Source organism: Coenobita brevimanus, chromosome 49, assembly GCF_032717465.1.
Source record: "Coenobita brevimanus isolate Jiangsu-jjx chromosome 49, ASM3271746v2, whole genome shotgun sequence".
Taxonomy (NCBI): domain Eukaryota; kingdom Metazoa; phylum Arthropoda; class Malacostraca; order Decapoda; family Coenobitidae; genus Coenobita; species Coenobita brevimanus.
Window position 1 is genome coordinate 6,428,238 of NC_137002.1, and position 16,653 is coordinate 6,444,890.

Here is a 16,653-nt window from a genome sequence, read left to right on the forward strand (position 1 = left end):
AGATGTCAACTTTAGGCCAATATAGAGAAAAAGTGTAGCCATTCCTACACATAGTGCAACTATATGCCATACAGTGACACTACCTTAAACAACTGGTCAATAACTACATATATCTATGACTCAACAACTATATATCATACTCCTTCACCCTTTCCACCAGAGAATGTCTTGAAAAAATTATAGTCTTATTATTCCCTGAGGCTGAAGGGTTAGTATCTTTCATCCATTAACCTTATGAATACGGCAACATTTTTTATATCATATTCTTGCTGTCCTCATTACTAGGAAACTCTCATAAGCTGAGTACAGCATCCTGTGGCAGAACAAGAATACAATACGTGAAGACATCACCATTTCAAAGAAGATAAGGGAAAACATGTGTTAATTCATCAACTTTCTAAAAAACAACCAATCGTATCTCCTACCTTATACAAATGTACACAGTAACTTAAAACAGATTGATCTCATCAGATATCCATCTCCAACTCCTCCATGATTTGGTCTGTGAAATCCGTTGGGTTTTTCTTGTATTCAAACGCTGCATTAATGGCGTCCTTGAACAGCTGTTAAAGAGTATATATATATATATATATATATATTAACACTCTCAGGCTAATATACTAATTATTGGCTGAATACAAAAATTTTCCTAACTATAAACATGTTAATGGTGATAGAAGTAATACTCTCAGGCTGGTATCTGGTACTCACTATTAGCTAAAGGAAACTGTTTGCTACTGGCTAACTTAGATGTAATATTGCACACAGTACATGCACACATTTTATCTTAAATACCGTACATCTACTGTATTATAGACTAACACATGAAACATGTGTATTAGATCTGTAATTTACTTTTATGGCAATGCAAATAACAGCCATGTACAGTACTGTACTACAACTAGCACTTCCTAAGATTCTGATGAGAACTTAAGAAGATATTTTTGTTCTTCTTATGATTTATGCAGACCAGTCTAACAATATAATTCTGAATACTGTATCTCACCTTCACAACATTAGTGCCACTGGACGCTGAAACGTAGTACATGGGGATGTTGTTCTTCTCTGGGAATGCAAAGCTCTTCCCCGCAATCTCCTCATTTTCTGCAGAGGTAAGAATGACTTCAGGTTTCTTTGGCCAAACAGTTACAATCATCATCATCACCAGCAGCAGCATCCAGACCTCTTTCCCCACCTCAGCATGGAGTAAGGAAGGGTCCAGAGAGCAAAACCTGACAGAAGACCTAGCAAAAGTCTGCACAGTTAAATAGGCAACACTCTAATTCACACACCATTCAAGCCCCTGAAATCCTGACTCCTGCTTCCCTAAAAATTCATGTTCTTTGCATATTTTTATGGTCATATTAACAAACAAACTTATGACCACTTTCCTAAAAATCACTGGTTCCTGCAGAGGTAAAAATAATAATAATAATATTAATAATAATAATAATAATAATAATAATAATGATAACTTCAGATTTCTCACACTAAACCTACAAACAATTCATTTTCTTATCGTAACTCGTCACTAAGATGCTGGAGAGGGATGCCTTTGTGTAATGGCACTGATAAAACTGGGTGGTTCAGCTATATAAATGTTTCTCAACTACTTCCTATCTCCCCAGAAAGGAGGATGGTAGCCTGCAGTAGGGGAAAACAGGCTACTTTCTACATATTCAAAAATCTGCCAGCCATATCTGAGCTTAAAAACCCATGCAGTGCTGGTACGGTTAGTAACTCCTTCACACGGTGGCACTGATACAATTGGCTTGTGGAGCTGCCTGGCTTATAAGCATCTCTCAGTCCTCTCCCAATTCCTTACAAGGAGGATGGTGGACTGTAGAAAATGACATCATTCAGCAGTCCACTGATTCATGTTTCAGATGAACCGAGGGCTAAACTACAACTACCATTAAAATCCGTACAAGCAAGGTGGGACTGTCACTCCAATCATAACCACTAGACTGTTAGCCTAAACAGAGATTATACAAAGAGAGCACACACCATCAATCTTATTAACAGCACAGAAGCATGGTATCTCTGGCCGGTGTTGCCGCAACTCCTTGTACCAGTTGGGCAGGTTCTTGTATGTCACCTTACGAGTACCATCAAACACCAAGATTGCTGCGTGGGCCTGTCAGATGGGGAAGAGTAAGGTTATAGAGCACTCTTACTATTTTAGCTTGGTATTACTTTCTGGGATGTTTAAAGTAGTTTCCCTTTATTAGAAATGGTGTGTATGATTGTATCCTGAAATTTTAGTGAATGATGGGACAATCAACTCAAAATGCCATGTGTTAACCTAGCATGCTACGCTATAACACTGGATTAAAACTAAAATATGATGCTAGTTCTAAGATAGTGCTATGGAAACCCTGTAGAACTGCAACGATGTTTTTTTGTCACTGAGCTCCCGTACATAAACAAGCCACAAAAAGGGGCCAAGTTAAGGTGAAAAGTATAATAAAGTAAAGGTGAAGCACATAATCAATGTTGTATATCACCTTTTTTATTGCTGGTTTTGCTAAGTAATTATGGAAAGCTACCTACTGGTGCTTCACTACTGCCCATTACTAATCTAATCTGCAAACTTCCTGAAATTGTGGTATTATATTCAAGAGCAAAACATGTGATATGTAGCAATGCATCCCTGACTGGTGATGAGAACTGCCTGTCTCAAATATAAGACTGTCCTGTTATCAGTGCCAATAAACACTAAGACTGCTGGGTGGGCAGGAGAAAGAAGTAAATACATAGAAGCAAAGATAGATAAACAGACATAACAATAAACCAACAGATGCAGATAGGATAGGTACAGGCAGAAAGACAGAAATAAAACAACTGGAGACAAGACATATATATTATTAGGTCTTTTATTTTAACCACTAATTCCACATAAATAAAATAAAAAAAGTCCAAGTTAAAGATCACAATGCTACCCAATTTCCAGAACCAAATACCGGATATACTGAAAAGTTGATATACTGGAACACATACATCACTAATATGACAACCATAACAACAAAATCAACAGTATGTACCTGATGATAATATGAAGGATGCATTGTCTGGAATCTCTCTTGTCCAGCTGTATCCCAGAAGTCTGAAACAATGGAGAGTCTCAGTACAATGCAGCTTGATCATACAAAGTCTCCAGCATACCTCATTAACTCTCATCACCCTCAAGTCTGAAATACAGTACCAGCAAGTCTGAAACTGTAATACGCCGCTGCCAAAGTACATAATCTTCCTTCATTAACGGAAGGTCTACAGAATACCTTATAAATAAAACTGTTCATATACTGTAGGTGGTGGCAACCATCATCCACTCACTTGATGTAGTGCTGCCTACTTCTTCTTTCACCTTTATTATTCTTTTTCTGTGTCTGTCCTCCTCTCTTGCTATTTCTCCCATCCTTCCTGTCACATTTTATTACTCTTCTATCCTTTTCAGGTGGCTTTACATTGAGTGACAAGCCTAATGGTTTCCTGTAAGCCAGGAAACCATTTACAGCGCTGGGTGGTAACTATATAACCAACTGATACGTGTTCCCTGCGTGTCAGCAAGTGGGTTGGCGGAGGGTTAGTGCCCCTCCCCGTAAAACAACTAACTCAAAGACAAACGGCCACCCCTTATGGGATTTTGGTGTCTGGCTATAGATAGATAGATAGATAGAATATACTGTAGCCTAAGTAAACAAATTTCCTTCGTCAACAGAAACCTTATCGATAAAACTGTAATATATTGCAGCCTGGGTAAACAGTATTTCCTTCACTAACAGAAAAGGCCTCGGTAAACAGTATTTCCTTCACTAACAGAAAAGAGTACAGAAAACGTTCTTAATAAAACTCAAATAAAACTGTAATATATTGCAACCTAAGTAAACATCCTTCCTTCATTAACAGAAAAGTCTACATAAAACCTTACTAATAAAACCCACATAACCCAGCTGTTTGAAACACTGTGCTGTTAAAGACTTGATATACTCCATTATGACGCCTGAAATTATTACTAATTACATTACAGTCTGTATTCTCATCAGGTAAGGAGGCTCCCTGGCACCTCTTCCTTAGCAATTTATTTCTGGATATGGGTGGTTTGTATCCTTTGCAGGTTATTTATGCAGAGTATGGCAACATCAGAATGATTTGCATTTGCATATCACAGGACAATAAGGTGTAATAAGCAAAATAAACAGCTTAGGAAAAGGTGTTAGGTCGCTCCTTTAACCAATCAGAGTACGGGCCTATATCTGCATAGGTTAACTACAGTACTTGGAACTGACTGACGTTCTTTTTTGCTGATTCCTGGGATTTTATTCAACTTAGAAGAGTTACCATGTGGTGAAGAGGTTAATGAAAGCTGTATCTAATTCTTCCAGTTTGGTATATCTCTCCTAAGCTAAGTAAAAATACATGGAGACATAAAGAATTTCATTTGATTGAAGAAGATATGCTAAATAAAAATGTTGAAAGCTGCAAGAATACAGAAAAAAAAAGAAGAGAAATTTATCACACTATCTATCTATCTATCTATTGCCAGACGCCTCAATCCTGTTTGGGGTGGCCACAAACAAATCGCCTCCAAGTCGCCCTGTCCCCCGCCATTTCACTCCCCTGCTCCCAACTCACACCCCCCTCTCTCATATACCTCTCCACCCCATCTCTCCATCTCATCCTCGGCCTCCCCCTCCCTCTTTCCCCCTCCACCTAACTCACATACACTCTCTTCGTCAGTCTTTCACCCTCCATCCTCTCCACATGGCCAAACCACCTCAGTGTGTTCCTCATAACGCTTCCTATTACATCCACATCCACACCCCAACGCTCCTTTATATCCTCATTCGTCAGCCTGTCTCTCCATGTGACTCCACAGGCTCCTCTTAAATAACTCATTTCCACGGCTCTCACTCTTGACTTGTGTCCTTCCAACAACGTCCAAGCTTCACGTCTGTACGTTAGAGTTGGTATCACAATACTGTCATGTAGTAACTTTTTCACTTCCATGCTCACTTCCCTGTTTCTTATCACTGCTTTCAAAGAACCAGCAACCTTTCTTCCCTGCTGTACCCTTTCAAGCACTTCACCCTCCAAACCTCCATCCTTACTCATCACACTACCCAAGTACTTAAACGTACTCACATTTTCCAATTCCTCACCATCCAACCTCGCTGTACATTCACTGACTTCACCTCTCTCAAAGACCATCACTTTACTCTTCCCTACATTCACCTTTAGATTCCGTTTCTTACACACTCTCTCAAACTCATCCACCAAGCCTTGCAGCTCCCCTTCGTCTTCACTCAACAACACGGTATCATCTGCAAACAACAGTACAGGGAGTTTCCAAACACAATCCTCTCTCACCAGGGCCACTCCAACATCCACTACCCTACCTTGTACCTCTTTTATTACCCCATCCATGTACAGATTGAACAACCATGGAGACATGACACATCCCTGTTTCAACCCAACTTTCAAAGAGAAAAATTCACTTAGTTCACCATCCACACGCACTGCAGCCTTCGCACCATCGTACATACTCTTCACAGCATTCAACAACTTCCCATCTATTCCATATATTCTTAACACTTTCCACAATCCTAGTCTATCCACCCTGTCATATGCTTTCTCCAAATCCATGAATGCCACATACAACTTCTTTCCCTTCTCTAGAAACTTTTCCACTAAAGATCTGAGAATGAATATCTGATCTACACAACCTCTTCCCTTCCTAAAGCCTCCCTGTTCTTCTCCAACTAATTTCTCTGTTCTTTCTCTAACTCTGTCAATAAGCATCCTACCATACACTTTTCCTATTATACTAAGAAGACAAATGCCCCTATGATTACCACACACTTCTTTTTCCCCTTTTCCTTTGTACAAGGGAATAATTATACCTGACTTCCAATCCTCCGGGACTCTACCTTCCTCCCAGGCCAATCTGCACATCTTCCACATCCATTCAACTACTATCTCTCCCCCATGCTTCAGCATTTCACCACACACTCCATCAATTCCTGGGGCTTTCCCTGATTTAACTTTCTTCATTGCTTCCACAACTTCTATCCTACTGATTTCTTCCTGTCTTCTCACCTCCCTCCTTCTTCCAGCCATTCCCCAGCCACTTATACTCGCATTACTTCCATTCTCCACGTTCAACAATTCCTTAAAGTGTTCTCTCCATCTGCTCACTTTTTCTCCCTTCTCCACTAGTAATCTACCATTTTTATCTTTCACTCCCCTGCTAACTTCACTTCCACCCTGTCTTACTCTTTTCACCTCTTTCCAGAACATTTTCTTACAGTCCCTCCACTTTAAACTCAAATTCCTTCCAAATTCCTCATCCACTCTCTTCTTACTCTCTCTTACTAATCTTTTCACCTCTCTCTTTCTTTCTACATATAACTCTCTCTTCCGCCTCTCAACTTCTTCCACGCCCCTATTTCTCATCCATTCATTGTATGCTTTCTTCTTTTGTGCCACAGCCCGTTTCACCTCTTCAGTCCACCACGCTGTTCCTTGCACCCCCCTCCGTCTTCTCTTCCTTCCACACACCACATCACATGCTGCACATATTTCTTCTGTAAATATTCTACACACACCTTCCACGTCCCCCATCTGCTCCAACTCATATTATCACACTGAATGAACTAAATAAAATTATCATACCGAGGTAAAAATAAAAAATAATCACCCTGAAATAGCTAAATAAATAAATATATACATACATAAATGAAATTATCACAATGAAAGAGTCAACTATGGTACAGTCATGCCTTGTTTTCTTTGAGGTGGTCAAAAAATGAAATTAATGAAAATCCATCAAAAAGGTCACCCACAGCCATGATTTAACTATGTGACTGCCTATAAACCCTTTGCAGTGACCCCAAAACATCACCAGACATTAAGGAAAACTTGCTTAAAGTGTATTTTTAGATTATTTAACAAATTCTCCTAAATATTCCCTTATACCTTAAACTTGTGTATACTGGGATGGTTTACTCATCCTTTAATAACCAACACTGACAATGTCTAAACTGCAAACGACAAGGGATGACTGTACAAAATAATACCAGTGTGTGTGTGCAAGCATCCTCACCTACTAATACATCAACGCCCTGAATTTTGGTGCGGTAGCGGTACAGCGTGAGGGCAAATGTGGACAGTTGTTGGTGTTGATACCCATCCATCAGAAAACGCTCCACCAGCCTGAAGGCAACAAGATCATCATCATTGTCATCATCACCATCAACACTAATATCATTAGCATCATCAATAACACTATTATCAATACCAGGACTATATGGAGGGATGGGGTGCAGAGGTATTTGACAGAAGGGGGTGTGAGTCTGAAAAGGGGAAGCCTGATATGGAGGACACTTTCAAAAATAACAACCATCCTTTGGATGCAAAACCTTGCTAGCCTCATCCAGATAGAATGCCTTAACCCATCAGACCACCAGGCATAATTAAGTTATATGGTTAACACCCACCACAGAACTGTAAATAGCTTCCTGGGTTGCAGTAAACCACTTGGCTTGTCATTCAGTGTAGAGTCACCTGAAGGCATACTGGGTGCTCCAACCCTACCCAAACGAAGCTAATGAAACAAGTGCCAATACACCTACAAACGGAAGAAATGAATGCTAAAACAGTTTGGAACATGCCATTCATAAAGAGTGAAAAGCATTCACAAAAGTTATACTGTATTTAAAATAATTCTTAAAGCTAAAAAATAATAATAATTCTTCTTCTTCTGTCTTTCTTTCCTTCATTCTTTCCTTTTCCTACTGTCTATGGGTGACCCTAAACTGAGTGACATGCCAAATGGTTTCCTGTACACCAGGAAACCAATGACTACGCTGGGTGCTAACCATACAACTAAATTGCAGTACCTGGTGGTTTAGTGGGTAAGTAAGGCACTCCAACCAGATTAAACCTGTGTAGGTTTATAGCCAAGGGATGGTTGGGGTTTATTGTTCACATAATGCCACTCTGGGATGAGTGAGGCTGGTCACTCTCATCTTAAATGTCAGGACCAACTTGCCTAGCCCCGGGCTCCTATGCTCTTCATGGGGCAACACAGGATTACATAATGATGATGATGATAATTAATAAAGTGATAACAGTAACACAAGTAATAATAATAATAATAGTACTAACAATACTGTAGTAGTAGTAATAATAATAATGAGTAATAATAATAAAAAAATAATAATAATAATAATGATCAGTAATAATAACAATAGTACTATTTGAGGATTTGTTGAATGTAGAGAGTGAGAGCAGTGTGAGTATAAGTGGTTGGGGAATGGCTGGGAGAAGAAGAGATGAGAGGAGGGAGGAAGAGATCAGTAGGTCGGAAGTAGTGGAAGCGATGAAGAAGATTAAGCTGGGAAAGGCCCCAGGAATTGATGGAGTATGTGGTGAAATGCTTAGGTATGGGGGTGAGATTGTTGTGGAGTGGATATGGAAGTTGTGTAGATTGGCTTGGGAAGAGGGAAGGGTTCCAGAGGACTGGAAATCAGGTATAATTGTTCCTCTGTACAAAGGAAAGGGGAGAGAGAAGTATGTGGTAACCATAGGGGTATTTGCCTTCTTAGTGTGACTGGTAAAATATATGGTAGAATACTCATTGATAGGGTTAGGCATATGACAGAGGAGCTAGTTGGAGAAGAACAAGGGGGATTTAGGAAGGGAAAAGGGTGTGTAGATCAGATATTTGTTCTAAGATGTTTAGTGGAGAAGTATCTAGAGAAGGGAAGGAAAGTGTACGCTGCCTTCATGGACTTGGAGAAAGCTTATGACAGAATAGATAGGAAAGGTATGTGGAAGGTATTAAGAATATATGGAGTGGAGGGGAAATTGTTGAGTGCTGTGAAGAGTATGTACGAGGGAGCTAGGGCTACGGTGCGAGTGGATGGTGAGCTGAGTGAGTTCTTTGATCTCAATGTGGGACTGAAACAGGGGTGTGTAATGTCTCCATGGCTGTTTAATATATATATGGATGGGGTCGTAAAGGAGGTACAAGGTAGGGCAGTGGATGTGGGGATGGCCCTAACGAATGAGGGTGAGATTTGGAAGCTTCCGGTGTTGCTGTTTGCTGATGATACAGTATTGTTGAGTGAAGATGAATGGGAGTTGCAAGGTTTGGTGAATGAATTTGGGACAGTGTGTAGGAGGAGGAAGCTGAAAGTTAATGTAAACAAAAGTAAAGTTATGGTGTTTGAGAGGAATGAAGTCACAGAGTGTGCAGTGAGGTTGGATGGTGAGGATATGGAGAATGTGAGTGCATTCAAGTACTTGGGTAGTGTGATGAGTAAGGATGGAACTTTGGGGGATGAAGTGCGTGAAAGGGTACAGCAGGGAAGGAAGGTTGTAGGCATGCTGAAAGCAGTGATGAGAAATAGGGAAGTGAGTATGGAAGTTAAGAAGTCTCTGCATGATGGTATTGTGATCCTTACCCTGACGTATGGAAGCGAGGCGTGGACCTTGCAAGAGGGGAACAAGTCAAGAGTGAGAGCAGTGGAAATGAGTTACTTGAGAGGAGCATGTGGAGTGACATGGAGGGACAGGTTGACGAATGAAGAAGTGAAGGAACGTTGTGGGGTAGATGTGGATGTGGTTGAAAAGATTAGGAGAAATACACTGAGGTGGTTTGGACATGTGGAGAGGATGGAGAGTGAAAGACTGACTAAGAGGGTGTATGTGGGTGAGGTGGAGGGAGGGAGAGGGAGGGGTAGACCGAGGATGAGGTGGAGGGATGGAGTTGAGAGGTATATGAGGGAGGGGGGGGTGAGTTGGGGGGAGGGGAGTCAAATGGCGGGTGACAGAGTGACTTGGAGGCGTTTTGTCTGCGGCCACCCTTTGCGGGATTAGGGCGTCGGGCTATAGATAGATAGATAGATAGAATAATCTCTACCACTCACTTTGACTTTCCGACAGCACTATCGCCGAGGCATATCACCTTAACAGCCAACTCTCCCTTGCTGGTGCTCTTGTCGTAGTCCAGACGAGTGCTCTCACCCTGCGCATCCTTTTCCACACCCTCATCACCCGACATGGCTACACACGAAGAATCTGAGTGTGTGGTATACTGTGGTACACTCTCCCACTACACCCTGAGACACCCTTACTTCCTGATGCTGGAAAAACAAAACAATATTTCTTGCTGGATAATCTGATGTGTGGTGCTGCCTACTTCTTCCTTCACCTTTATCATTCTTTTTCTGTGTTTGCCCTCCTCTCATCCTATTTCTCATCATCATCCATTCACTTAATGCAGTGCTGCCAACGTCTTCATTCACCTTTGCCAGTCTTTTTTGGTCTGCCCTCCTCTCTTCCTACTTCTCACTATCATTCACTCACTTGACTTTGTGCTGCCTACTTCTTCTTTGATCTTTATCATTCCTTTCCTGTGTCTACCTCCCTCTCTTGCTATTTCTCCTATCTTTCCTGTCACTTTTTATTACTCCTCTTTACTTTTCAGGTGGCTTCTGTTGAGTGCCAAGCTTAATGGTTTCCTGTAATCCAGGAAACCAATTACAACGCTGAGTGGTAACCGTTCCGTACGTGTCAACAAGTGGGTTGGTGGAGGGTTAGTGCCCCTCCCCGTAGAACCACTGACTCAAAGACAAACGGCCACCCCTTATGGGATTCTGGCATCTGGCTATAGACAGATAGATAGAGATAGTATTTCTTTTTTCCTGAAATGAGGAAAGAGCCAGAAAATAATAGCTCATAAAGCGTTCTAATGAAAACCAGAACAAAGTACGTAATGTTAAATTAAAAATTCATTAATTTTGAGATGTCTGGACACACTGTGTTTTAATAGACTGGGAGTAACAGACATGGGAGACACAAACTTAAGATGACAGCTCCAAAGGTGATCTGCAACACAAATGACAGAGTATAACTCTTGCATTAAAGAAGCAGACAGATAAGGGGCAAGAGTGCTGCCAGATTGGTGTGTTGCATCTATCTTTAAGTTCGCTCTCATTATTATATTCAAATTTATACTCCCTTTTTTTTGTGTGTGCAATTAATTTGATGCTGACATTCTTTTCTATCACCAATAACAATTACAGAAACTCTGGGGGCTTCTCCTACCATTCCCCTGAAGTTTATTATGGTAATCACCTCAATCCAATTTGCAAAGGAAAGGCCTTAGAAATCTATCTATCTATCTATTGCCAGACGCCTCAATCCCGTTTGGGGTGGCCAGCCTCCAAGTTGCCCTGTCCCCCGCCATTTCACTGCCCTGCTCCCAACTCACACCCCCAGCTCTCATATACCTCTCCACCCCATCCCTCCATCTCATCCTCGGCCTCCCCCTCCCTCTTCCCCCCTCCACCTCACTCACATACACTCTCTTCGTCAGTCTTTCACCCTCCATCCTCTCCACATGGCCAAACCACCTCAGTGTGTTCCTCATAACGCTTCCTATCACATCCACATCCACATCACAACGCTCCTTTATATCCTCATTCGTCAGCCTGTCTCTCCCTGTGACTCCACAGGCTCCTCTTAAATAACTCATTTCCACTGCTCTCACTCTTGACTTGTGTCCTTCCAACAATGTCCAAGCTTCACTTCCATATGTTAGAGTTGGTATCACAATGCTGTCATGTAGTAACTTTTTCACTTCCATGGTCACTTCCCTACTGCTTATCACTGCTTTCAAAGAACCAGCAACCTTTCTTCCCTGCTGTACCCTTTCAAGCACTTCACCCTCCAAACCTCCATCCTTACTCATCACACTACCCAAGTACTTAAACGTACTCACATTTTCCAATTCCTCACCATCCAACCTCGCTGTACATTCACTGACTTCACCCCTCTCAAAGACCATCACTTTACTCTTCCCTACATTCACCTTTAGATTCCGTTTCTTACACACTCTCCCAAACTCATCCACCAAGCCTTGCAGCTCCCCTTCATCTTCACTCAACAACACAGTATCATCTGCAAACAACAGTACGGGGAGTTTCCTTAGAAATCAACTATATTAATAAATACCTACACAGAGGAAAAATTTATGAGTATCTTCTGAAACAGGGTTTATAAAATTCAAATTATCACTTATCACTCCACTGCTACTAATTTCTTCAAACTGTCAACACCTAGCCTATGTTTTGTGTGATTCATTCTGCATACTGTATACAGTATTGACAATATCATGAAATATTAACTATACATGAGACAAATAAATTATATTCTACTTATATGGATGGTAATGGGGTGACACTTGTATGCATCTCTGCCCCAGCTAAAATGTAAACACTGTTAATTTGAAAATTGGCAATAATCAATTCACATTCCGCTAATTCAATATTATAAACAACAAAACCATTGCCTAAGTATCATATAACATCAATATAAATAGGGAACCATATCATGCATATATATACAGTAGTCAAGGGACAGGGACAGTCACAGGGTACATGATTATTGATCCCTAGGTTAACCCCATGTGCCAAGTCAGCTTCTAAGCTCACATTGTGGATTGAGAATAATCAGTGTCAACGAAAAGTATGGCTTACCTAACGAGTATGTACAAATTATCCTTTCAATCAATGGCTTACAGAAACTACTATCTTTTCTGCCTTCGCACATAAAACCAATTACTGGAAATTTGACACTGAAGGAATTTGGATGGCCCCTTCGAGCTCCCGGCTCCGGGGTTTTCGGCCGTCATGTAACACGGAGTATATCTTCTCAGATAGTAACCTCGCTGCTTTTACGAAACTTAAACCTTCAAAAAGTGCATTGCAAATAGTTATAAAATAAAATGCAAAACCATGCTCCATACAAAAATATTGGTTAAGGACTGACTGATTTTAAAGATCAATTCGCTTTAGGAAGTCCGCCGTAATTTTATTTGCCCGAATCATACTGCCAATGTTTTCAATAAACACTAAATATAGTTAATCTCACTTCTGTACACATTATTATACTTGGCTAAGAAATATTCAAATGTAGAATAATATTTGAAAGGCTGTGGGTCAGACATTCAATTCGTTTTTCATGAGACTTGCATATGTAAAAGGGCTGTAAGAAAAGAGTACCAAAAAACTGAAAGTACGAGATTGTTCTTTCTGTGTAACAGCTGAGCCGGGCAAGATGGCGGCACCGACTCAGGATTTGCCTCCCAAAGGGGGTTATGCCCCCATTAATTTCACAAGAATCCCAGCCAGATCCTATTTCTCAGGTAAGCTGATGAAGTTGCTCGAGGTCTGGAATTCCTGCGTGCTAAGATATAGTTCAGTAGGGGTAAAAGATTGTAATGCCAGATAATCCTCAAAGCAAATTTCATTGAACATAATAATTTTTGAGTGAAATATAATGTACAGTACTCAGTTTACTTTAAAGCATGATTTTGCAGATTTTGATACAATATACAAACCTAGGTCATATGGCAAATGATAATCCCTTCATGCTAAGGATTTAAATACCCCATCTCTAACATACAGTAGGTGGGAATAAATGTCGGGATAATAATGATAATGTGGACATCATAGGGAAAAAAATCATTATCATCATCATATCATCCTGACCCTTTTTCTCACCTACAGGCAGGTTTTACGAAAGACAAAAAAAGAAAAATATACCGGTATCGTCCTATCTTATCATTTATAAAGGCTACAGCATGCTTGTATACAGTACATACTGCATCTGTATACAGTATATATATATATATATATATATATATATATATATATATATATATATATATATATATATAGTCATAACAGCTTTTTAAGAATGAATAGAAATATATTAAACCAGTATCCAGTTGTTGTTGCTCCACCCTGGTCTATCTGGCTGTGCAGACCCATTGACCACAAGTAAGCAGTTGCCTTCCTGTGGCAGACAGTGCTTTGCCAGGGTCAGAACAGCGTCCCTTCACATGGTGAGGTACAGGGAAAATGGAGGGGACATAGTCCCCAAGAGGAAAAGCTGTGTATAGGAGATATGTATGAGTAGTAGTCTCAGCTTAGACTTTGACTACAGTACTTGGGAAATGTGATTGAGTTCCTTGCCTGGGAGTGTTGTGAAAGGCCAGCTACCAGGCTCCATGTCACTCCTATGGTAGTACCTCCCAGGATGATGGTAACCCCCCACCTTCTACCTTTTTGCTGGGCTAACAGGTGGTACAGTACACCTTGCCCAAGGGTGAACTGGGACTGTGCAGGGCAGGGGCGTCCATCTTCCCTGAGCCGAACACATGATCCAGCCGCATACCCAAGCAAGAAGTAGTAGTTGTTCCTTAGGCAGTCTAGCTGAACAACCCCCTAAGCAAGAAGTAATACAGTACTGTAATGTGTTTCAGGGTACCAGCTGTTTGCCGGGTTTTCAGTGCTGACTGCTGTGGCTGGCTACTTCTACTACCGTACCTACAAGGCCATAAGGTGGGTCTGTGTACCACTGCTGCCTTAACCCCCTCCCCGCCTAGATTGACACACAACTTATTAATCTCTCCTTCAGAGAAAACTGGGTTTGAAACAGTTTCATTTACCATAATCCCTTCTGTTATATTCTGTCTGTCTAAACTATAGCCTGTCTACATCCAGTTGCAGTACCTAAACCTTCTAGACCACCAGGCTTCCATATGGTAACCACTCAGTACTGTACAGGTATTAGTCAGTGGTTTCTGGGGTCATGGGAAACCATTTAGTTTGCCACTTGTGTTGAATCTGTGGAAAGTGACACTACAGGTATTTCATATGAGTGGATGGTGCATGCCCCTGCCTACCACACCAGTGATGAGGAGGAAGAGGAGTAGGATAATGATTATGATGGTGGTGATTGGTGTGTTATTTTCAGAGAGGAAGAGATAGAGATGCGGAGTGGTAAGCTGGCCCTGCAGCCTCTCCTTATTGCTGAGAGGGATCGCGAGTTCCTGAAGCAAGTGAGACGAAACCGCAGTGAAGAGGTCAGTGCATTAGTTAAGCACTCAGTAGACAAGGTACAGTGGGAGACGTACCGGTAAATGCACTTAATATTTCGCCTTTTCTTCTCACTTCCTCTGCTGGCAGATATTCCTGAGAGGCTTAGTATGTTTTTTTATATTTGATTCTCTGATAAGATGTGTCAAGGAAGAAAAGGATGGATATACCAAAGTATGAAATAGTTCTTTTACATGCCTAACACCATCACATATCACTACTTACAGTAGTGCTAATACCAGCTGTGCATATCAAGTACATGCTAGGACTGTCTCAACCAAGACTGGTGTGGTGGTATTTGCAAGGATTTTTTTATATGCTGATTGGTTTTGTGGAAGATCATTTAAGCCTTGTGGGAGAAGGGTGTAATGACTAGATGGGACAATGCATGAAGGCCTATTAATCCAGGCCGCCCATGGCACATAACTGTATAAGTGGAAATTCTGTCTGCCTTGTCTATCAGCCAGTTCTTTATTGGAGTGCAGGGGCCTGGGGTAGGCTGCTTAGTCCCAGCAGTTAAGGTGAGAGTGATTAGTTACTCATCCCTGAAAGGCACTGTGTGAGCAATAAATCCCAACTACCACTTTGGACTTAAACCTTTTTGCACACATCTGTTTGGGTGCCTTAACTCACTAGACCACCAGGTGTCCAGATGAGTGTAAAGTAACATGCATTATTTGACCTACAGGAGAAGTTGATGGCCGGCGTTGAGGGCTGGGAGGTTGGTAAGCTGTACGGTGAGCCTATCTACAAAACCGTACCAGAGAACACATTCGTTGACCCCATTGTCCAGGAGTACTTTGTGCATGGTCCCACCAAGGCATACAACAGGAAGACACTCCTTACTCTCACTACTTAAGCTGGTGTGCAGCCAATATGTCATGACTGAAAAATTGTTACTTGAAACTTAAATTCAGTTGCAATACTCGGCCAGGGATTGTGACATCTCAAAAAATTCAGTTAAAAGTACTATGCCAATGCAGGGATTTTGATGCCATAAATAGAGTTAAAAGTACCTTGCCAAGAGTATGACTTGAAACAAATCCAAATAGTACACAGTTTTAGGACTTAGAATAAATATAAAGGAATTTCAATTACTGGAGTATATACTTCCATGCTAGGAAATGAGGGGGGAGATCTTGGTGTTTCATTGCACTATTTTGGCATCATCCCATTACCATTAGTCTTGTTCAACTTTTTAGCCATGCTAAGTTGATTAAGGGACATAGTCAGCCCAGAGCAGTGTGTTATTCAAGTACTCACTTTATGACCATAGGTGTAATTAACTCATCAGATTCAGCCAACTAAGGAATCGTAAGCATTGGAATCATTCGTGATGGCTTCTGCTACACTGTTATGTATGTTTCAGTGACCCACTAACTTTTATGTTTATAAAGTTTCTATATGAATACAAATAAAGGAATGATATTATGTTAGAAGCTCCATAAATACAAAGTGAATGGTACACCGTGAATTCAGTTTAAAGTCAACTGTTTGGGTTAGTCTTCATCATAATGATGTATATGAGTATAGCATACATGTAACTTAATGTATTTGAGTGAGGAGTTACAGCTGTATATAGTGTCTGGTATAATTGAAATAATGTACTTGGTTAACTGTTACCATATTATTATCCATACTTGTGATGTTCAACACTGACAACAATAAAGTGACGTGTGTTGAGAAAGGTGTTATTCAT

General features: G+C 40.8%; 2 protein-coding genes across 2 annotated transcripts; one reads left to right on the forward strand and one right to left on the reverse strand.

The window, feature by feature from the left end:
- Nucleotides 1–212: 212 nt before the first annotated feature.
- Nucleotides 213–12,667, reverse strand: LOC145399423 (rab-like protein 2A). Its single transcript, XM_080272041.1, has 7 exons — nt 12,549–12,667; nt 9,936–10,151; nt 7,106–7,215; nt 3,045–3,106; nt 2,008–2,137; nt 1,007–1,104; nt 213–563 (listed from the first exon to the last, which is right to left on the reverse strand). The coding sequence occupies exons 2-7, from the start codon at nt 10,067–10,069 to the stop codon at nt 468–470; spliced, it is 630 nt and encodes a 209-aa protein (XP_080128167.1). The 5' UTR covers nt 10,070–10,151; nt 12,549–12,667; the 3' UTR covers nt 213–467.
- Nucleotides 12,668–13,114: 447 nt separating this feature from the next.
- On the forward strand, nt 13,115–16,653 carry ND-B16.6 (NADH dehydrogenase (ubiquinone) B16.6 subunit). Its single transcript, XM_080272042.1, has 4 exons — nt 13,115–13,216; nt 14,339–14,417; nt 14,833–14,941; nt 15,643–16,653. Exons 1-4 carry the CDS (start codon nt 13,129–13,131, stop codon nt 15,811–15,813), a joined length of 447 nt encoding a protein of 148 aa, XP_080128168.1. The 5' UTR covers nt 13,115–13,128; the 3' UTR covers nt 15,814–16,653.

What these genes read in the sequence shown, in the direction of transcription:
- ND-B16.6 (XM_080272042.1), top strand. Translation starts at nt 13,129, where the DNA reads ATGGCGGCACCGACTCAGGATTTGCCTCCCAAAGGGGGTTATGCCCCC. An exon ending in CGTACCTACAAGGCCATAAG is followed by an intron (nt 14,418 to 14,832) that starts GTGGGTCTGTGT and finishes TGTTATTTTCAG; the next exon opens with AGAGGAAGAGATAGAGATGC. An exon ending in GACGAAACCGCAGTGAAGAG is followed by an intron (nt 14,942 to 15,642) that starts GTCAGTGCATTA and finishes TTTGACCTACAG; the next exon opens with GAGAAGTTGATGGCCGGCGT.
- LOC145399423 (XM_080272041.1), bottom strand. Translation starts at nt 10,069, where the DNA reads ATGTCGGGTGATGAGGGTGTGGAAAAGGATGCGCAGGGTGAGAGCACT. An exon ending in ATCCTTCATATTATCATCAG is followed by an intron (nt 2,138 to 3,044) that starts GTACATACTGTT and finishes CCCATCTGACAG; the next exon opens with GCCCACGCAGCAATCTTGGT. An exon ending in GTGGCACTAATGTTGTGAAG is followed by an intron (nt 564 to 1,006) that starts GTGAGATACAGT and finishes ACTCTTTAACAG; the next exon opens with CTGTTCAAGGACGCCATTAA.